This window comes from Siniperca chuatsi, linkage group LG8, assembly GCF_020085105.1.
Source record: "Siniperca chuatsi isolate FFG_IHB_CAS linkage group LG8, ASM2008510v1, whole genome shotgun sequence".
Lineage (NCBI taxonomy): Eukaryota > Metazoa > Chordata > Actinopteri > Centrarchiformes > Sinipercidae > Siniperca > Siniperca chuatsi.
In genome coordinates, this window is record NC_058049.1 from 22,846,086 (window position 1) to 22,869,240 (window position 23,155).

Here is a 23,155-nt window from a genome sequence, read left to right on the forward strand (position 1 = left end):
TGGCACTATTCACTAACCCTCTCCTCTTCCTCCCCTCCAGCTCTCTGCTGTGTTTTTCCAGTTCACTTTTGCCCTTGCGTCCTTCCCACCTCACTGTGTCCTCTGTTCAGCTGTACACAGTGTCCTCTGACAGCGCCTGTTTGCCGGTTTGAGATAGAGCACGACTCAACTTTGACCTCGGCAAGGACCGCAGCGCCAGAGATCAATGGAGTCAATGGTGAACGGCAAAGAAATATGGAGGCAGAGGAAGCAGCCTGGCATAATCTGAATCAGGAAGGACCAGAAGTATTGGTCTGTGTGCATGTCCAGTGCTTCCTGTATTTTATTAAGATGTAAGAGGATGGGAGTAATTTTGGATGTGGCGCACTATACCTGGGCTTATTTTGCAATCACTTAAAATGAGGTGATGTGTTTTACTATATATGGATTATGAGGATTCTTCTCTAAAACCCACTTGTAATCAAGCACATAGCATTCATAATGAAAGTAACACGTAAACCATCCCATTTTTCCAAATTTCACTATCAGCAGTAAAATGAATATCACTCTACTGCTCTTTTATTATTATTATTATTATTATTATTATTATTATTATTATTATTATTAACTTCTACGATTAATAGAGGGCAAATATGGAACAATCACAGTTCAGTCAAAGACACTTATGTAAAGGAACTGACCATTTATAGTAAATTGTTATACAGTTACATTCAGAGCAGCAACGAGGATACAGCTCGAACGAGCCCCCTTAGTAAACACATACATGTACCTTTAATCTTACTTAATTTAGCAATAGCAAAAACTTATCACTTAAGGAGGAGATTGGGTTGGTGGAAGGAGCTGCAGTAGCCAACATGAGGGATTAATAGTAACGTTACTGGTGCACTCACTTTCGGTTTTACCTCCAAATGAAGTGGTTTAAATATTCTGGCTAAACTGTTGGCTTGTTTACAATTTGTCTGTCTTGTCTGACCTCTCGTGTGTTTGTAGCAATGTTGTCACGTTCCCAGATCATATCAATGACATTGGTGAATATAATGTTAAGAAAACTGATACAAATAATGGCCAAAACTAGGGGGAAAAAGACTCACGGTATAATAAACTGAAATTATCCTTTGTGCATTATTTTTAAATTAAAAAACCATCAATTCAAAATAAACAAAAGTGTTCAAAATGTGTCAGAGTGATGACTCACTGTGTGAGATTTAAAAAAACCCTCTTCAGTTCCTTTGTTTATGGGGAGCAAACTACAGGTCATAAGACCAGAGGATGGATTTTCATTTTTTCTTATTTTGCCTAGCTGTGGGGAAACATTTTCCAGAAGCTGATGGGGAGGCAGGTAAATGAGTGAAACGGAAAATCTGCTATTGTGTGTATGTGTGTGTGTAGCTCCAGTCCTTACACCTGACTCACACCTTGCCCTCCCACTATGGTTTGCCAAATGTTCGCCCACACTGTCACCACCTGGCTACTGCTGCGCGCTGTGTGATTGCATTGTGTACGTGTGTGTGCACATGTGTGTTTGTGTGTGAGACGAGGTGCTCTCTAACAGATGGAGTAACCTAATACATGTCTCATTTCTGCCCCGCTGTCCATTGGCCCTCATGGTCTGCTGGTGATGCTATCTGGGCCTTACCAGCATCCTGTCTGCTTTGTTCCTGGAATCAGCCCACCCCGCCCTGCCTCGCTGCTGCCGCCGCCGTCCCATGAGCCCAGGGCACCCAGCCTCAGACACAGAGAGCAGCTCCACCTGACGGGCTGCTCTCTGTGTCTGAGTCGGACACAGGTTAGGTCAGGTTACTTGGGACAGGTCGCTCTGTGGGAGCTGAGTGAAATGTGTCTGAAAAAACAACATGAAAAAACAACAGATGCTGCTTTTGTTGTAGAGAGGCTCATAAAATCATAACTGAATGCAAAGCCTGCTGGGAGGTTTGTGCGTGTGTCAGCCTGTGCACAAGTCTGTATGCTCAATACAGTCCTGGAAAAAACTAAGAACTCCAGTTTTGGTGATTTGCAGGTTTTAAAAACAGCTTGATACAAGGTTTCCACCTGACACTCAGTGTGCTGGCATGTGTCTTCGTGAATGGCTCTCTGCATCCTCCTGCCAGTCCTCCCTCTGCATCCTGGGCAGGTACTGTTTTGTCGCCGGGACCAGGTGGCAGCGGCTTCGCCATCCGTCTCCATGGCGGCTAGAGGTGACACCCCATCAGCCAAATGGATTAGTCTCATTGGCCGGGTAATTTATTGATGTTTTCCTCTCCTGGGGATAATGGGTGGGCCACTGATTGATGAGGCCGCACGGCGCATGTCTGCCTTGGCAGCGTGTCAACCACAGTCAGCGGTCAGTCAGTCAGTCTGGTGTATTATGAGCCGCAGAGTTGACTTATGTAACACCCAGACTGATGGCCTCATGGACATCAAATATGTTCATTTGACAGGCCATTCATAGATTATGTGAAAAGCCTGTTTGATGTCCCTTAGAGCTTTTAGGTGTCAGAAATATGTGACCTCACTGTGACACAGATTTATTAGATTTCTTTTACACTTTAGACTACCTGAAATCTGTAGCTTGATCACAGTTTAATTGGGGGCTTTGATTAATGACATGATATGCAGAGGAAGTAGATATTATGATAAAGCATTCACAATGTAACACTGCGGATTTACGGTATCCTCAATGACAATGTGAAAGAGTGGCTGCTGAATATTGGACTTAATTTAGTGGATATCCATATTTTAATGCCCGAGGAAGCTGAGACGCCCCAAATCCTTGGAGTAAACATTATCTGGCTGGTGAAATAGGTGGACAGAGGTAAAAGAGGAGAGGCAGAGACATTTCCCTCTGCTTTGTGCTGCTGATCTGTCTGTAAAAAGCGTTCAGTCTCAAAGGAGAAACAGTTTTCCAGCAGCTAGCCTCCATCTGTGACACTGACAAAATAAATGCTACTGCTAATTTTAGGCGTGACCTAATATGTTTGGGGCTCCTGCTCTGGTAATGTGTGCTCTTGACCTCCCACAGTTGTATCCAGAGTGTCACAGGTCCCTGACATACAGCCCCTCTCCCTTCCATTAGAGGATACCTGATCCTGCACAGGCTTTCAGTGATGAAAGAGCGCGAGCAGCATGCGCAGGAAATGGGCTCGCAATGGTGCTTACGTTGACCCTGGCTACTTAGAGCCATTGAATTGCATTTATGAAGAGCCCTCTTGTCTTAGTCTTTACCATTACAAAGTGGCTCTCCGCTTTGTGGTGTAAGAGATACTACAGGTAGCAGCTGAATTACAGGGTTTGATGTAAGAGGCTTTCATAGAAACCAAGAAAATGAGAAGCAAATAGCTTTGAGGTGGATGTGCATTTTCTCACTGCCTTCAATTTTCGATCAGTAACCAAATATAAGACGCTCCCACTTTTGTATTACCAGGAATAGAAGGCCTCGTATTTCTATGTACGTCTGCGCGTGTTTTTCTGTGTGTGTGAGTGCGTGTGTGTGTGTGTGTGGGCGTGTCTCACCTCCTCCCAGTCTGTCTCCTTGTCTCGGCTGGCAATCTGCACATCTGTCTGCTCATTGATCACAGGGGGAAGTGCTCCGCAGACGCAGCGGGACAGCCGTAGCCTGAAAATCTAAACAGATGTGTGCTGGTCCCGAGCATCCTCTCACACTCATCCAAACATCCTCAAATGTTTTTCTCAACCTTTGTTCACCCAGCAACTGTATCGCTGAGCACGCATGCTGTTTCCCACCCTGTTTCATATTCACACACACATTCAAATTTACAGCCACAGCCTGCTACTGTTCAGCACTGAGACAGTTTGGGGATAAATGGCTTGCTTAAAGCGAGACTATGTAACTTCTGCTGAACAGCAGCCACTGTGGCAATTACAGTATAATAGTGTATTGAATTTCCCTTAATTTCCCAAGATTCTCTTGAGTCACTTGATTTAAAGACACCATCATTTAATAGCAACTTACAGTAACACAGTGTTTTAGCTTGAAACTGCATTCAAACCCAGACACACAGCCTCGACACATAGCATCTTTTTTTACATGACATTGTCTTGTAGTTTGGAGGCGTGGAGTCGTCATAGAATATTCACATCATATTCATATCACGTCATATTACAGGGCAGAGTTACTTGATTTCCTCTGGAAAAGGATAAATAACTACTATTGCAATGAACACTATACACTGGGACCAGAATCAATTGATACTATATTAAGGTGACTGTACATTGGTAACTCAAAAAAGTGCATATGTCGTGTTTGTGTGGCAGCTAGGGCTTTGATTGATCACAAAGATGAAGTTATTTTCCTCTCCTTTTCTAATTATTTTCCTAAGTTAATTGGGTCATAAAATAAGCAACATTTTCACTGAAACATTTCCAACTCATATGGATGTGTATTTGCCTCAATACACACCACCCAGAATGAATTGAATCTGTTCATGTCCACTTGCATCTATGCATTGACTTTATTTGCCGTTGCCATACCCCTAAAATATGCTGCGTGTGTTGAGTCTGAATACAGCTTTAGACAACCTTGCTGAGTTGCTAGTTGTACTGAACTTACTAAAGGTTTGTTTCTTATGAATTCAACTTTTTTTTTAGGGAACTTTTTTTTAGGAATAAAAGGAAGATTGTGGTAATTCTTCTTTCAAAAGTGACATCATTGAAATGCACACCAGCAGCAGCCAGTCAGACAGAGGAAGTGATCATTTCCTTTGCTCAGATATTGTTATATTCTCATATGGACCTCCTTATATGCCTGAAATTGCACACAGAAAAACACATTATACAAAAGAGACAAAGCTGTCACATCGTTTCTCAGAGCAGTCCAAGGACACAGAGCCCTGCATAGGCTGACGAGCTTCATTTGACCTCAGAGAACCATGAAGAGAAACAAATTAAACTATCCAAGCAAGAAAAATCAAATAACAAAGATGAAATGGATAGCTTTTGTAGCACAAAAACCAATAACTTCCTCTAATGTCCCCTAAACCAGTGCTTCCCCCTGCGCCCCCGCCCTCACAAAGCAGTTGTGGCTATCACTCTCAACAAAGTGATGTAGTGGACTAGCTGCAGTATAAATGAGATTTCGGCATACCCAGCTATTCTCCTGTCCAAAGCTTCATTCACTGACTCTCAGCTCCCCTGCTAAGTTCAGTAATGGAGCTTTAAATCCCCTCTGTTGTTGGGTCCTCACTCATTTTGCTACCGGGTCGATGATAAAGCTCTCGCTTTTTGTGCCACCTTGTTGATAAGACTTCACTTTGTGCCTTGAAACGCCACTGATTATTTTCCCTCCTCACATTGGCCACGCGCCCCTCCCTCCTGCATGCTCTGAATGCTTTTCTCCCTGCAGACATCCTCATGGCCATGCCTCTCCCGGTTGACTAATATATTGAGATTAACACTCTCTTTTAAAGGGACTTTTTCTTAAGATTCTGTGAGCTCTTTTCTAGTCCGCTCTTTAGTTGTATTGAAAGGTCATACCTCAAATTTTGCTTTTCATCTGTTGCAGAAGCTTTGCTCTCTTTATATTCCACGTATATTATTGCAGTATTTTGTGTATGTGTGTGTGTTTGTCCTGTGCATGTGTGAGCAGTCCCATTAGAGAAAACAACAGATTGAGTAAAACTGGGAAAAGTGAAACAGAGGCTGTGCGTGGGAAGTTTTCTCTGACTGTGATTGTTAACGATCGGATGGATGTTTAGGGGGAATTGCATCTCTTTGAGTGTTTCATGTTTTTGAGCTGAATTGCTGCCTATTTTTTGACAGCTTGGCGTAGTTGTGATTACTGAAGCATATCATCACCTGCTGAATGCAACAGCTTCCAGAAAGATGGCCTGACTTTCACCTCATCTGACTCTTTCCTGTGTTATTCTCATGTTTTCTTGCAGAGGCCTTCGACCTGGTGCTGCGTCACGGCCGTAACTCCACCCTGGCCATGCTGAAATCAGAGTTCCCAGGTCTCGGAGGTGGAGCCCAGAGCTCCGTGGGGCAACTCTTCTTGGACATGTCGCTCTACATCCTGGGCTCAGACTCCACAGTGGACCACATGGTGGCGGTTCTCTATGGTCGCCTCTTCCCCCTGACATACCGCCGCCTGCTGGGGGGCAGTGTATCCTCTGTGTCTGAGGACTGTGTAAGAGGAGCCTGGAAGGACTCAGGAGCATTTGGCCCATATCCCAAACTCATGATGACCCGTCTGTCTCGCTCCCTCCTGTCCACAAGGGTCTTCCTGCAGGCGCTGAACCTGGGCATCGAGGTTGTCAACACCACAGACCACCTGCGGCCCAGCCGGGACTGTAGCCGGGCCCTGCTGAGGCTGTGGTACTGCCCACACTGCCAGGGCATGCTGGGGCCGCCAGCCTGCAGAGGCTTCTGTCAAACGGTGATGCAGGGCTGCCTGGGGGGAGCGGCCGAGGTGCAGCCTCACTGGAGGAGCTACGTAGATGGACTGGGGAAGCTGGCCGGTGCCATGAGGGGAGAGCAGGACATGGAGGCGGTTGTTATAAGACTGCCATCAATGATCAAACTGGCTCTCAAGCACGCTGTGAACGCCCGCACCCGCCTCAGTGCCCTGGTGAGTTCAGTACACAAACACACCTATACACTTAGTAAGTGGGTGTCAGACTGCAAATAGCACTGCATTAAAAAATATAAGGGGCTGCATTGGTGTGAATGTGTTCCTAGAGATGAGACAATTAAATTATCTCCTGCAGGAAGTCTAGTTTGGGTGAGTTTGAAGAGTTACCAGACACCAAAAGCCTGCACGGTTTACAGTTTATAACACTATGATATGGAGATAGAGTTATAACAATCATCTTATCCTCCGTCTCAGCAATTGTAAGATAAACAGTAGAATTAAGGTGAAGTCACACTAGCACCAGTCTCTGTGAATATTTGCTCTGTCTCTCATTCACTTCAATTGAGGTCATGCAACTGATGAATTCAACGGTGCATCTCCTGTTTTGGGGCAAACTCATTTATGAGTGAAGTTAACTGGATCCCATGTTTCAAGAAGGTGTCTCTTTCATTCCAATGAAGGTTCTTCAGGCTTACGTGTTTTTGGGCCTTCCGAGTATGAGCATTACAGTCCCTCCTCTGGCTGAGCCGACTGACTTCCTGCTGACATCCCGCACACAAGAATGGCATGAAAATTATTTACTGATATCACTCTTTGGCTTTTTAATTTTTTTGGCCCTAATGGTTCAAATTTTGATAATACAAAGAGTATTTTTAACGAGTTGCACTATCTTGGAATGACAAGAATATGTTTGGTTGTGCGCAAGTGGAATGACAATAAAGTTGAATTGAATTGAGCTGGGCTGAATTGAGTAATTGCGATGCTTACACAGGGATCACTGTGCATCATGTGACCTGCAATTCCAAGTGTGGCCAGTACACCACAATCACAGCACAGCTCAGCTGGCTCCTTTGTTTAAATAGAAACAGTGATACATTATGGAAATGGAAAGGTCATTATTCTAACGGTGTGTCGTCACCCTGTTTGGTACAATATTACACTACTAAACTTTAAACGGCCAGACTTTTTGCAGTTAATTTTTGCGCTGCTCAATATTTATTTTTCATCCTCGCTCAACTTTTTTTCCAGATGACCCTGCGTTTCTTTGGGTTTTTTTTTTTTGCCAGAGCCCTGTGTCAGCACCATCATTGTGCCAATACAGTGGTCTCATTGAAATTAATGAGGAAGCTGAATTTTATGATGTTGTAGTGCTAACATCATGGTCGAACCCTGTCCCTCAGAAAAACACACAGGACATGAGGAAATGAAAGAAATGTCACATTCTTACAAAGTTAATTTCAGGTCGGAAACCTGATTGAGTGAGGGAGGATAAGTGATCCAAGCTACATTTCTTCACTCCAACAAAGAAGACAGACATCACCTTGTAATAAGAAATCACAAACACTCAACTAGACACAGCTACGACTGACCTACAACATATTGTTTCCCCACATTCAAAGCAAGAATGCACCTTTGACTGAAGTGACTCAAGAGGAAGAAATAATAGCAAGAATGGGAGGAGAACAAGCATGTATTTTTTAGGGCAGCCAGACAGATGCTCCCACCACGTCTCAAAACTCGTCTCTTACTCCTCAGCAGTGACCCGATATGTGTGGTTTGAACTGCGATAAAACCGTCAAGTTTGTTCGTAGCCCACATGTGAAGTCAGGGAGAAGTGCTCATGAAATATGAAGGCCTTTTTCTGCCAGAGTTACAAAACTGGATGTGCTTTTGCTCCTGTATATCTGCTGAACTTTTCACTCTCACACCCCGAATCCCCGCTGTGACCAGGTTTCCACTCAGAATCCATCATTTATTAACACACAGGTTGACCTCACTTACTCTCCAGCGCGAGGGCGTGGCTGCATCCATGAATCGCTGACTTAGGGGAAATAGCTGTGTGTGTGTGTGTGTGTGTGTGTGTGTGTGTGTGTTTGTGAGATCCTTATCCAAAATTAAATAAGTCCTCTGTGGGACTGCAGTTTCAGTCACCACAGATGACTTTACACTGTGTTTATGGCTCTGACTCTGGTTCCAGTATATGGGATTAAAGCTGCTATGGCAGTGTATTGTTCAGCACTATGACAAGGTCGTGTGTGTGTGTCTGTGTGTGTGGGTGTTTGAATGTAATCTTGCAGAGACACTCCTTGCTCAGTGGTGTCATTGAAGGGACAGAGGTCTTGTTTCCCTAAAGCCAAATTTTGTCTCACTGAGGAGTCCAAAATTAGACCACACCTGAATACTTCACCTCAAATAATCAATTTAGGATTTGTGTGAATGAATTTAGGGATTAAAGAACCACTGCAGTGGTTTCTCATGTTTTAGCCAATTAACTATACATAATCCATACACTGTATCAAACGCAACTTACATTTAATTTAGTTAATTTTTTTCACTTAAATTATTGTTACATGGTAATGCAGTATCGAGCAGGAACAATATGTAAACCTTTCTTGCTGGTGGGTTCGTCAATGCCTTAACATGCCAGTCACGTTCACAGGTCATGTTTAAGACACATCCTTTTTAGTTTTTGATGATTTTTATCGGTGGAAAGCAAAAAGATATTTAAAAAAGAGCAGATTGTTTGAGAACTGATTTTCCTGGATTTTTTACCCATGCATTGATGAGTCGGTGTGTTTTCTGCTTCAAGAGCACCGCAGGAAGAAAATATGATGTCTATTCGCAGCGAACGCAACTGAGTATACGTCATGTAGTAGAAGAAGTAAAAAGTTGCTCATCGTGCACCAGAATCACTCAAAGTAATAAAAAATCTATTTCAACAGGAGTTTTGTATTATTTTTTGGTGTTTTAATTTTCACCAGCATTTTAGATAAAACATAAAATAAAAAAGGCAATAGTAGTGTAGCATTTCCATGTGATTATAGCATCTTTTAAATTATTGAGATGGAATAAAGTTTTGTTTTCAGAAAAACGAGACAGTCCCACTGAAAATTGTTACAGTCCATGTGTAGCCTAGTCATCTTATACCCCATTAATGGGTTATTGTGGTCTATCTGAATGGGTCAATGTGCATTAGCCGACCGTCTTTCATGACCCTCCTCCTGACATGGGTTGAATGTTAGGTCAATGCTCGACTTTGGTGACCAGGCATCTAGGTACAGAAATTTTTAATGACAGATAAATGTCATATAATTGGCTCCTCGACAAGAAAGAGATTAATAAAGAGTGAGAGAGAGAGGGAGGAGGAAATAGAAAGCATGCACATGTGGATGAGTGAGAGAAAGCAAATGTGTACATACAGTATATGCACAGAGGGAGAGAGGAAAAACATTATTTGGTAATTACTCAGTTACAAAATAGTGTAATTCTGTGTAATTCTACGGTTTATCTAGTGACTTGTATGTAACTTCACTGCAGACTGGAGTCTCTACCAACAGTGACAACCAGATATTAAGCTGTGACAGATGTCTCATATGAACAGGTCCAATGTAGACTCACATCATACGTGGATCTCCAGTATGAAAAGTGGGAATCAATGTCCACGGGTCAGATCCATGCTGTTGGTGGTTTGGCATCCCAGTTACAGTGTCTTTTATGATACCACCACTGGGGGCGCCAAGGGTATAAATGTTCAAAACCTACAAAGAGTAGCTTTAAAATATGTTTTTTTTAAATTAGATTAATAATAAAAGTAAAATAAAGTTTTTTTTACAAATAAAAACCTAAGGTAATAATCTTAAGTGAGAACTTGGTTGCATTTTGTTGCATCCTTGAGGGCCCTAACACCAATTTTCAAAAAAGTCCCTGCCCACAATTCTGTTGTCTGAACACAAGTGACAAAAATATTAAGTGACCTGTATCTACTATATCTAGTTTGAAGCCGCTGCTGATTTTCTATACTCTAAATTGATGTTATATTGGTAATGGCACTACTACACACTCAAAAGCAACATTATGGATCTATAGAGTACTCTGTCTTGTTTCTTTGGGCTTTTTTTGCCTTTATTCTTAGTGCTGCTGAAGATAGACAGGAAAAAGGGGGGGGGTGACATGCAGCAGAGGGCCGCGGGCTGGATTCGAGTCCTGCTGTGGTATGGACTCAGCCTTAGTACATGGGGCACGTGCTCTACCAGGTGAGCTACCAGGGCGACCCTCTGTCTTGTTTTGTGGTTTAATGTGATCTTAAGAGCTGCAGCTGTGGTCGGCATCTCTCACTTTACCTGCCCTCCGGTGAGAGTGCAGACCCCTGTTACTGAGGGTGACAAACGGATCGACTCTATCTGAATAAAAGAGTCCTCGAGGTGTGAGAGAGACATCTCTTCTCTTCTCTGTGGATTTGAAACATGTTACTCTGCTGGCGAGATGACCACTCATCGTCCTCCAGCCCGCTACCTGGCATGTTAACATTCATTTCTTCCATCCGGTGCAACTCCAGCGTGAATCAACCAATGTTCAGAGAGACGGAGAGGGCAGCCAAGAGCCCTGCAGCTCCAATCTATTCCCCTGTCAACTTCCCACACCTCTCCTGGAGTTTGATGTCATCCACCTCTGTCTCTACAGCTCATCCTCAACATCCTTCTCTCTCTTTCATCCCCCCCATTTATTTCTTTTTCTCTCGTTCTTACGCGCTGCTGTGAGAGAAGATGCATGATTTATGAAGCTCTATTTTTACCAGTTACTGAGGAGAAAGAGTGGGAGAGAAACAGCGACAAAGAGAGGGAGAGGGGGAAAAAAGCGAGAAGAATGGAGGGGAGAGTGTGGAGAGCGAGCCCAAGGGGAAGGAGGACAGGAGAGTGTGGAGTAGACATCCATCACCCTGTGACCCCTCGGCTGAAAATGAAGACGGGAAGTAGGTTGAGACAGAAATATGATAGATCTGACCAAGATTAGAGGAGATATACTGCAGAGTACATGAGTTGTGTGTTGTTACACACTCTACACAGTTGGGTGATTAGTTATAAGTCTAAAAGCATGTGTCTCTTAGTGTGCCTGTAACTTTTTTCATCAATAACACACTTTTCATCAGCTCTCTTTTTTGTTGTCTTCCCCTTTGTGCACAAAAATAGCTCAAGCAGATCAAATCACATCCGAACTGTTGCTTCACTGAGGATACAAGAGCACTAATTAAATCTCTGCTGCATTTTTATTACTTATTAATCCATTCAAACATGTAGGCTACTGTAGACACAAGAATCAGACTCCGTTTTTAAGTTGTAAAAGCCATTTGAGCTTTCAAACATGAATGCAATAAATCATGTTTATAGATGCTGTAACATATCAAAGTTAAAAGTTCAATTAAAAACACACAGACTGAAATGTTTAAAAAAAAATACTGAATAGTAACTCAAAATTACTAGCATGCGTCTTCATGCTTCTTAATGTAAAATTACCACACACTGTATCCTCACATATGTTCAAGGTTGTTAAAGGAATAGCTGGATAAATAATATGTTTATTCACTTTCTTGCCAGTAGTTAGATGAGAAGTTTGATACCTCTCTTGTATCTGTATGGTAAACATGTAGCTGGAGCACTTAGCCAGTTAGCTTAGCATAAAGACTGAAAACAGGGGGAAACAGCTAGCCTGGCTCTGTCCAAAGGTAACAAAATCCGCCTACCAGCACCTCTAAAGCTCACTACTTTTACACGTTCAATCTGGTTTGTTTAATACGTACAAAAAGTGTACGACAATTTTCCGTTTTACACAGGATTATGTGCCGGAGTATTTCTTGGCCAGCTAAACTAGCCGGCCGCTGGCTCTATCTTTATATATACAATACAAATGTAAGAGAGTTATTGATCTTCTCAAATAACTTTAGACAAGAAAGCAAATAAGCACATTTCCCAAAATGTCGAACTATTCCTTTAAGTCTTTTTACTTACCGATCATCATTTGTATGCTATATACAGTTGACATTTCATCCTTTGAACTAAAGAGCCATTTATCAAATCTTTATTGTTCTCCTGCTGCAGAGAATTTGCCCCTCATTGCACCTTCTTAAGGAATCTATCTCATTCTTCAGACCGGTTTTCCATCCTGCTTTGAAGAAAACATCATGTACCTACTTCAGACCCACAGACTGTCTCATCTGTATCAGAACAGAGTCTATAAAATCAAAAAGACATCAAGCTTTAATAGCTTTTCACAGCTCTGAATGCTTCAGGAATTGCACAACTCTGAGTGAGCAGTGTGAAATACATTTTTCTTACAAGCATCCCTTTGACTTTGATGCTCAAACAACTAATGTCTCATTCTGAATTAGATTCTGATCTGCACAGTTTACTCATCTTTTTTAGTGAGATTACTATCTTGAATTAAGTTCAGCATTTAGCATTTAGCATCTATATGTTTTAGGACTGACAGTGATAGGTTTTACCATGCAGGAGAACCTTTGAAATCCAACTTTGTGCAAAAATATTAACAAATTATTATTTGGGGATTTGTTGATCTCATTAACGAGATTCCTGAACCGGTGGATTTACTAAATAGGCGTACGGAGCTGAACTGATTAGTGAGATTTAAAGATTAGGCTGAAAGAATCTGAGCTTTACCTGAAACTCTGTGTGAGTACATGTTTTTAATGTTTTAACTAGCTTTGATCAGTGTATTTCAATGTTTAATATCCACACAGTATATGGACAGGAAGCAAAATGTTCAGATGTCTCAATAACTTAGCTTAAAGAGGACAATCTAAAATTAAGGGCTACAAAAAAATGGACAAATGGGCCTGTATTCATTTAGCCATGACAAAAATATATATTTGGGATTCCAAGCTAAACAACTGAATAATATAGAGACATTAGTAGGGCCGGGTATTGTTTAAAAATTATGATACCAGTACTAAAACCAGTACCCCTTAAAGTGATACCGATAGAGTGTTGAGTAATGGGAAACATTCATTCTGAAGGACTCTGAGTTAACAGTTTGAGTCAAGCATAGAGGCTGCATTAGGCTATGTGCAGCTCTGGTTGTGTCTGTTTTTACAAATCAACCGCAAAAAACCCAAACACAAAGCCTGCGGTGCTGCTGATAAAGCAGATTGTGAGCTGTTTTCCCGGTAAACACACCGATCTCTTCAGCTGTCGCAGTCCCCCCTGCCCGGCCTGCCTGCTGCTCCTCTCACTTCTCCTCTGGAGCAAGCTTCGCTGCCGGAGTGTCTCTGGGCTCGGCAGAGCGGACAGGCCAGGTGTCCTCAGGGCAGGACTTATTCAAAACTCAGTTTTGATTCGAATCTCAAAGTAGTCTGGCTTAATAAAACAACAATTCAAGACATTTTAAAACAATTTGAAACAACAAACTGAAAGATATTGTTGCACCATATTCCTCATTTCCAACCCAGACAGTATCCGTTTGAAGATATAACCATGATAGCTGTCTGGTATTACTTTACTTTTGACACATAGTGAGACTTTCCCCTCATTTTCACTTCACTGGGAGAATTTGAAAGGGCTTCAGCTGAAATAGGATGCCTATAATGTGTGCATTTCACCAGAAGTCAGTTCCTATACAGGTGACAACAACGCAGGCAGGAGGAGGAGGTGGAGGAGAGCTGAGTGCTGACTCAGTCTCTCCCCTGAGCCTGGACTCCCCTGGAACACAAACATTACTCACCAAATATTCTCCAATATGCTGTTACAGCTGTGCATGGCACCCTGCCACCTTTACAACACTGATAGTATAATCTTTCCTCCTGAAACTTTTTATCTTATTAATAACTCCTTGTGATCAAGATTAATGTATAAGCTTGATTATATATTATATTAGTGTCAGGATCCACGTGCATTGCCATTGATTGGTTTGGAGTTTATCTTTACACCATGTATGCACAAGCACAGTGCCACATGGAACCTGAGATGCAGGTGTGCAAGTGCATGAACATGTGGACTGTGAGATCTATATATATGTGTGTGTTGTATTACTGGCCATCAGCACCTCTCTCTCTCAGTGAGGCAGGCTGCTCAGTGCAGATAAAAGTGTGCAGATATTTCCCAGCTCTCACGCTGAGGCAGGCTTTATCTGCAGACTCTCCTGTTGGTTGTGTTAGTCCAGCCCTGGGTGATATTAATACCCCACTAATGAGCCCCTTCCTTGAAGAATCCAGAAACAATCGGCGGGTGGGGGGAGGCGATGGCGGGGCCCACGTGCTGAATCAGTGTTTCCCTTGTGCCACAACTCCCCTACGGCTTCCCGGGAACGCACAAACAAAAAGAGGAACGCAGCTCCAATCACATTAATCATGGCCTGTGGGAGCACCGGCACTCGCTCCAGGCGCAGGAGAACGGGAGAATTACACGAGAGGAAGATGTGGAGGGAGAGAATGGGGTGTCAGAGACAATGGGCTGAAGTGTGTGTGTGTGTGTGTGTGTGTGTGTGCGTGTGTGTGTGTGTGTGTGAAGTACACGGTAGGGGAGTATTAGTGGAGATGGCTGGTCAGGGATGCTGGGTATTAGTGAGTATCTGGTGCAGGAGAACTCAACCATCTGTGACTATCAGGATGTGTGTGTGTGTGTGTGTGTGTGTGTGTGTGTGTGTGTGTGTGTGTGTGTGTGTGTGTGTGTGTGTGTGTGTGTGTGTGTGTGTGGAGATTAAGGTGTCTGTGCTGTGGCTATCACTGTATCCTTGGATGACAGGGCTGTATCGATTAACCCTGATGATTCTATCTTACAGTTGATTAGCATTTCTGTTTGTGTCAGCATGCATGCAATAAGTGTGTGTGTGTTTATGTAACATATGCGTGTGCCATGATTATATTATGTAGGAGTGCATTATTCATTTTTGTTTATGCTGGGAAATCTGTGTGTGTGCATTTGTGCGTGTGTGTGTGTGTACATGTGGCCTCGGTTGCCACTAGATAAAGATGTCCATTGCTGCTCTATCTGGTCACATCAGTATTCAGCAGCAGTGGTGCCAGCCTATTCACTTAAAGGGGAGCTGGGCACAATTAACTGTTAACATTACATGGCAGAATTAAGCCTTGGCCAGTATCCCCGGGGGAAATTAAACCACCGGCAAATCATTAAACCACAAGCTAAACATTAACATCCATTTGCATTTTTATTGCACCTGAAAAGAATGTGCCAGGTCCATTATCTCTGAGAGACAGAGAGGGACTTCTTATTTATTATTGTTATGTTGTCCCGCGTGGAAACACAATGGCATTTATATGGGGAAAGAAGAAGCAAACGAGGGGCCTTATTTTCACGCTTGCGTTTTTGGAGTGTTATGATTACAAATTCGAACAAGTCGCAAACGGCTAGCAGTGGATACAATGACTTGTTTGTTATGCAAATCCCCCTGATTTCATCCCTCCCAAAAATAAACAAACCCAAACAGATGACAATTTGCAGAGGGGCTCAGCCGAGTAAGGCCGGCAGTTTGGCTGTTGACAGGTTCTTACTGTCTGCAGTGTCATTACTATTAAGAGTTTGAATAAACAGGCTAAGAGCCCAGAACTGGAAGCAATGAAACATAAGTGGAGTGACGAGGTTTTGGGAACTGAATTCACTCACTCAATCCCGGTATCTCATTTTCTCCTCTCTCCTCTGCAGGTGAGCGGGATGTGTGGACACACTCCTCAGCGGGCATCTCGCTCAGTCGGATCCCCTCCTCCAGAGCCTCCCGCTGTCGCTGCAGCCCGCAACACGCAGCCATCATCCTCTGACTCTGATGAGACTTTGGCTGGCCTCCGCAGGTGAGGAAATCAGGAACCGTAATCCAGACTGAGACCCTTCCAGCTGATGAAGCAGCACTCGCTCTCCAGACCACTGCAGGAGCAATATATGTCTGACAGATTAATATTGTCCCTGACACTGTGGACAGGTTTCCTCCTGTGACACTCAGTCTTTCTCCTCTCAAGTGTTTTTAACACCCCTGATGCAATAACAAGCTTAAATGAACAGTGTAATAATGCCCAGCGGGGCTGCTGGCCTCGGTAGCACAATGGCCAGATTAATGTCAATTAGGAATAGAGACACTGCTTATTCTCGCCTCTTTTTTTCTCGAGGGGGATCTTATCGATTTGCTTTCACTGTTATCAAGCTGAATTCCCTCTCTTATGCTGTCTCTGCCGCTTCTTTGTGTTTCTTTCTTTGTTTCTCTCCGTCTCTCTCTGTAGGACAATTCAATTTATCTTTCTGCTGTGTTGAACTTTTCGACTGTGGTTTAGTGGTAGAGCTGGTCGTCTAACAATCGGACGGGCGGCGGTTCGATCCCGGCTTCCCCGAGCCCATATGTCAAAGTGTCCTTGGGCAAGAGACTGAATTGCTCCCGAGGGCTGTGCCTTCGGTGTGTGTGTGAATGAGTTACTTCCTTTGAACTGATGAGCACTTAGCAACTGCCATCAGTGTGTGTAAGTGAATGTGATTTGTAGTTGAAGCGCTTTGAGTAGTCGAAAAAGACTAGAAAGGCGCTATATAAGTACAGTCCATTTACCATTCCCTTTCTTTGCCTACTACAGGGAGTTCATATCCAACCTGAGGGGCTTCAGCTCCTTCTACAGTGGTCTTGGGGAAGCACTGTGCAACCGTGAGCCTGCTCCAGCGAACCACTCCCTCTGCTGGAATGGGCAGGAGATGACAGACAGGTAAATCTGCGTCTCGCTTGCATCAACAGCTCTAAAACACACTGCAAGCCCTATATGCACCTACAGACAAATCCACACTCTAGCACACCCTACAGACTGCAGGATGGTCCTGCTCTAGTTTATTGGCTTTCTAAATGATCGCTTATGCTTATACAAATAGTCTGCTCTGATTCTTGAATTCCCAATACTTGAGCAGCACATCTAGGAGAGTGTAGGTGAGTTGAAGGGTAAGTTTGCCCAGAGCTGATGAGCTTCACACAAGAGTCCCCCTCTCCCACTCAGTGTGAATGTAAATCTTGACTTTGGCTCTATGGGATGTTATTAATGTCAGGTGTGCTGTCACCTTCTTCTCGCTTAGTTAATTGCTGTTTCGATCGTTCTCTCCTTCTTCATCTCCTGTGCACCCTGCAGAACCTCATTTGGTTTTTGCAATATTTCACTTCACCCCTGTCTTTTGGCTCTACACATCATAACTTCCTCCTCTCTGCCCGTGCTGTCAGACGGCCCCAATTTCAATTTGGCTTAGATAGTTATAGATAGCCTCCTTTTTGCTTTTTTGCTTTGTAAATTATGTGTGGAATTTAATCAATGCAGAGGCACACATTTCAGATGAGAAGCGCTGCAGGTTAATGTTTTACCTCTTGTTCTGGAGGAGGACTGAGAATAAATTCTGAGCTTTCTGTTGAAAGCGAGAAAGAGAGTCTGTCACAAAGATAGAAAAGAGTCTCAATCTGAGGAGGAGACATCAGGTTGGCATGGGGGCAAAGCTGTCCTGAGGGGATGATTACAAGCTGGACCAAACACTGCGATAGGAAGGTGCAGGGAGGCAGGAAGGAGACGAAATGATGGAGAGATTACAATGTCTCACGGCAAGCAATTCTCCGTGTCATCCACGAGGGCATATGCCTGCAAATTCACTCCGGGTACATTTTCACTCTGAGATTTGTTCTGGATCATCTTCCATTATCATCCCTGATAGGACCTTCTCCAGAGCCAAAGGTGGCATTCTTTCTCATATTGTCTCATGCAGATAAATTTAGATTGGGGGTGGGGGTGGGGGGTCGGGTACTGAATGTCTCTGATACTTGAGGAGTGATCGTTGGATCTAAATTTGGAGCTTTTTATCAGGCGTGTTTACCATGCCACCTGGAGCCAAGATCAGAGGAGCAACACTTTTCATCACATCAAAGAGTGTTACACTGATAACTGATAACAGATGTGACGCCATGTCAACTCAAAACATTAAATTTCCATTCCTCTTTTGAATCTAATGACAGTGTAAACTCATGCGTGTGTGATAACTGATAAAAGATTAAATGCTGCGTCAACTGTGAACACTGAATTTAGGGACTGTATGAAAATTAATGTGTGGGAGAGGAGGTCAGAAAAGGGGGAGGGTATTGTTTTTCTTTTTGCTCAAGGTAGAGCTTCAGGACTTTTTTTGGGAGAGCAGGGGACTTTTTTTTGGTCCTAAATTGGTATTATATTTCAGCCTTCCTTCGCTAAATGGCTAATAATTACATAAAAAGTTATAAGAAAATGTTTACTTGTACCATGGTTTGTAAAGGTGCAATTTGCAATATGCAAAGGACAACTGTTCTGTCTCTGTGTCAGGGTTTTATTATGTGTATTTTTCAGGATACAATGCACATTGATCAACATCACTGTAAATGTGCCATGTTAGCCAAAAGGCTATTATTGCTGCTATTTTCAGGCTGAGGCTGATGGGAATGGCATTACTTTTGCAGGTATTTGGTCAAAGTATATATTGTCAAGTATTGGACAAATTATAATTTTGACCTTATGGTGTTGTTAGCGGAAAAGTTAAGGGCTCACCAAAGTGATTACAATTCATCCTGAGGGGAACATGAATGTCTTTAGTAAATGTCATGGCAATCCATCCAATAGTTGTTGAGACAAACCACTAAAAACTACAAATGTCAACCTCACTGTGGCACTAGAGGAAAAGTCAGGCGATCACCGAAGTCAGTAGAATACATCATCTGGGCACCATGGATATCTGTACCAAATTTCTTGGCAATCCATCCTATACTTGTTGCGATATTTCAGACCTTACCAAAGTGGTGGACAGACCAACAGATGGACCGACATTAACATCCCCAGAGCCCCGTCACTAGCATGGCTAGAAAAAGACAACTTTCACTTGTCTACATTGGTGGCACACATTAGAAATTCCATTAAGATATTTAGATTTAATTTGAGTTACATGATTAAAACAAGTTGTACCAATTTAACACAGTTATGTTATTTTCACATGTTGTGGGGAGGGTGTTGTAGTTTTTTTTTTATGTCAAGACAAGCGTGAAAAGAAAACATTAATATGCCTGGAGAGGGATTTGCTTTTTTTTACAAAGTGAAACATAAGCTTCGCCCCACCCCACCCTCCACCGCAATAATTTGTATTCAATCCCTTACAGCTTTTTTATGATGTAATCAAAATTTGATTCTCTTTTTGCTCAATATGACATTCAGCCAGAAGAATTAACAGTGTATTAACAGTAACAACCACACTGTTTACACACCATGGGACTGGAGGTGTGGTCCGGTGGTGTGAAAAGCGTCAGACTCCATTATGTATTCCTTCAACACCTGGACCCCTGTATCTTGTTTATTCTGATGGAAGAAGCATCTCATTCAGACTGGACCTAATAGCATGGTAATTGGTGTTAGATTAGATTAGGTTATCACTGGAGTTAACTGATCTGATCAGCTCTGCTAGCAGCAAACAATAACACAGAAACGATCAGATAACAAACTGAGAGCTGACAGCTAAGACTATCAGTGGTGAAAAACAGTTTAACGGTGAAACACGCTAAATTATGTCTCGGTAAAATTAGACTGGCATCTATGATGTGAAACACTAACCTGCCTCGGGTCCTTATCTTCACTCAAAATCTCCCTCCACTAATCCTCCTTCCTCGACCCATATTCCCTCTTTTCTTCTCCTTAATGGATCACACATCTCTCTCCATTATTAATGTGATAATTAGCAGCAGAGAGGGGGTGAGATCATGGCTAATAAGAAGAATAAATAACTGGGGAAATGTAATTTGAGTTTAATGAAAAGTCTGACTTCGGGGAGAGCGAAAGACTGACGAATGGAGATGGCAGGTGAAAGGTGTGTGTGTGCTATGGGCTGTGTCACAGAGATGAGAACAGAGTATGACCTCATGCTTTACATACACACTCACACACACACACACACACAATCTCACAGACATCACTAAATAGATTTGAAGATAAAGTTTATATTATATCATTTGGTGTTATGGTGATGGTGGTGGAGAGTATTGTCTTACACGTTGGTCCAAAACCTCCATATGTATGAAACTGGGTTCTGAGATCTGGTGGCTGTAAAGGCCGTAGTATTTTATTCACGTCATTTTCATACTCACCAAACCATTCAGTGAGCCCTGGTGCACGGAAGCATCTGCATTTGATATGTTTCTCCACTCCGTTATTCAGGTATTTCCTTTCATTTGTCTCCCGTCTTTATATTTTTTTTCAAGGCCCTTTTATCTCTTACTAACCTTTTCTCTGAAAATCATTTTTTACTACTTCGACCCATTTGACATTCGTCTTTTCAGTGTTTGCAGCAATATAGCAGATGACATTTACACAGAGATATGACCCTTGCCCTCACCACCACTCATATCACTGTGGTACCTGTGGTGGAAAGATACGTTGTCAATCCTGACTCTAGCTCTTCTAAACACGCTTGTCTCATGTGTGCAGGAGTAGTTAGAAGTCTACTCCTCAGAGTTGTGATGGTGTGGTGGGAAGGGGTTAATTCCTGGCACAGCCAAGAGCGAAGAAACACCTGCAGGAAAGACTCAGACTCACCAGCTCCTCCTCTTGATAACAAACACAGGTGTCAACAGAGCCGTGTTTCCTCAGTTACACAGAGAGACATGTAAGCACCTGCCTGTAGGCTGCTTGTGCCTAAATATACCCTCGCCGCTAAAGCAGGACAAAAGTACGTCTAATGTCCTCTAATTAACGCCAGATATGATTAAAAGCCACTAATGGACCAGTTTAATGTGCATGAAATTAATTATCAGCCAGAGTTTGTATAATGGTTAAACTCCTTTGAGGATGTTTTTACCTCATGGTTTCTACAAGTAAAACTGTGTATATATATATATATATATATATATATATATATATATATATATATATATATATATATATATATATATATATATATATATATATATACTGTATATAATGCCTCAGTCTGAGAACATATCCCGATAAAGGCTGATGCTGAAACATTTGAACATAAATACTTTCTTTCTAAGAAGTATGCAGTCTCCACAGCTTTGTAAAATGTTATTCCCTGTTTAACTTTATAGACATAATGTCTTCAGTGAGGGAAAAGTTAGTCCTTTGCTTAGGGGTCAGTTACAAATTAACTTTCCAGCTCTACAGATAGGCCCCTAAACTAAAAACCAGAAGAGCTGTCATTCGTGTTATCAACACTAGATGGTGATAAATGCCTTGTTTGGAGTGATGGAGCAATGGTCAGTTCATTATGTCTTCCACTCATGAAGCTTACATTGAGGCTTCTAAATTCAGTGAAACTCCTCTAAACAATCAGAAAAATAAGAACTGAGTCATTTTTTTTCTTCGTGTCCTGTCAGGTTTCCTGGGCCTGGCCTGAAGCGATTGCACCCTGGCTCCGAGTCCCGAAGCAACAAGCCCCCTGAGCCAATCATCAGTCAGATCATAGACAAACTCAAACACATCAACCAGGTGAGCTGTGTGCATGTGTTGTCCAGTGTTTTTGTACATGTGCCACTTGTCATTTTGTTCCTGTGAGTTCTTGTGTTTTAACGGTGTCTTTTACGGTAAGTTTAAACGCTTCAAATAAGTCGTTTCTCTGTGCACACAAGTTGCCCTCTCCTCTGTGCAGTTGTAAGGGTTTACCGAACCATTAGTTCTACCTCTTGGTTCACAATTGGACATTGATTTTCAAACTGCTGCAGGTCTCACTCTGCAGCTCCTGTGGAGGTCAGCACAGGACGAACGAAGATGTGAAATGAAGATGCTTTGTGCTGTAATTCACCTTTCTCGCTCATGTTTGAGAGAAACTTCGATGACAATCTGTGTTCAAGGTGATGTCAAAACCTTGCTCTTTTTAAACACAATAAAATGCTATTGACAGGAAATGAGGGTGATGGGGGTTGTTGTGACGGACAGGAATTATGTCCTCCATCCACAGTAAGCCCCAGCTGTCGTCAAGGCCAAAGTCCCCTTATTTCACCGCTGCCGTCGCCATGGAAACCACCTTTTGAGTGTGGGTTGGTCGAGTGCAGAGATGCTTGCATGTAGCCTCTGTAGGTAGATGTATCAGCCCACAGATCTGTCTGTATTTCCTGGTTCCTGGTGGTTGCACTTGTAGCTGTCAGCACATAGGATTGCCGTCGACTACCTAGCTTCCAGATGAAAAGTGTGTTTGCGTGTGTGCGTTTTTGTCTGCATGTATGTGTTTGAGCCTCTGAGTGCTACAGGCCTGTCAAAGTGGATTACAATCCTTCTCTTCTGTGTAAACAACCTGGGAGATGCAAGGAGCAACTGTGGACCTTCCTCCACTCCCCCTCTGACAACCAGAGACCCTCAAGAAAAATACAGAGGGTTGTGGCTGGAGACGCTGTAATTTTCTCAATTGCTTTTGCTGTATTACCTCATGCATGCTTAGTCCGGCTGTAAGGGAGATGATCGACACTTGAACAGGAGTGTTAGATGTTTCCTTACCCCCTACCCTCTTCAAAATCCCCCACATGATTCAACCTAGGTGTGACTCTAAATGTTTTATGCAGGTTTAAAAGATAATTCCAGTTTATAAAAATGTGGGTCCTCTTTTCTACTCTCCATTCTTTTCTTCTCCAATTCAGCATTGTACTCATTGCTGAATTCTGGGAACAGAGCAACATTGCTAAAATAAAGTCTGATAGGGCAAGAAACACAAGCGGTCAGATGATCAGACAGGATGTAAACAAGCAACTGTTATGCCAGATTATCCAAATCCCTGAATTTGGTGGTAAAACCAAAAGTGAGTGTAA

The 23,155-nt window shown here is 42.7% G+C and overlaps 1 protein-coding gene across 2 annotated transcripts in view; it reads left to right on the top strand.

Moving 5' to 3' along the window:
• Positions 1-23,155, top strand: part of gpc3 (glypican 3) — a 99,012-nt gene that overhangs the window by 48,287 nt on the left and 27,570 nt on the right. For both annotated transcript variants that reach the window (XM_044204268.1, XM_044204269.1), the window contains exons 3-6: positions 5,898-6,583; positions 16,036-16,178; positions 16,944-17,069; positions 21,734-21,845. In XM_044204268.1, the coding sequence (XP_044060203.1) occupies positions 5,898-6,583; positions 16,036-16,178; positions 16,944-17,069; positions 21,734-21,845 (1,067 nt within the window). The remainder of the gene's footprint in view (positions 1-5,897; positions 6,584-16,035; positions 16,179-16,943; positions 17,070-21,733; positions 21,846-23,155) is intronic.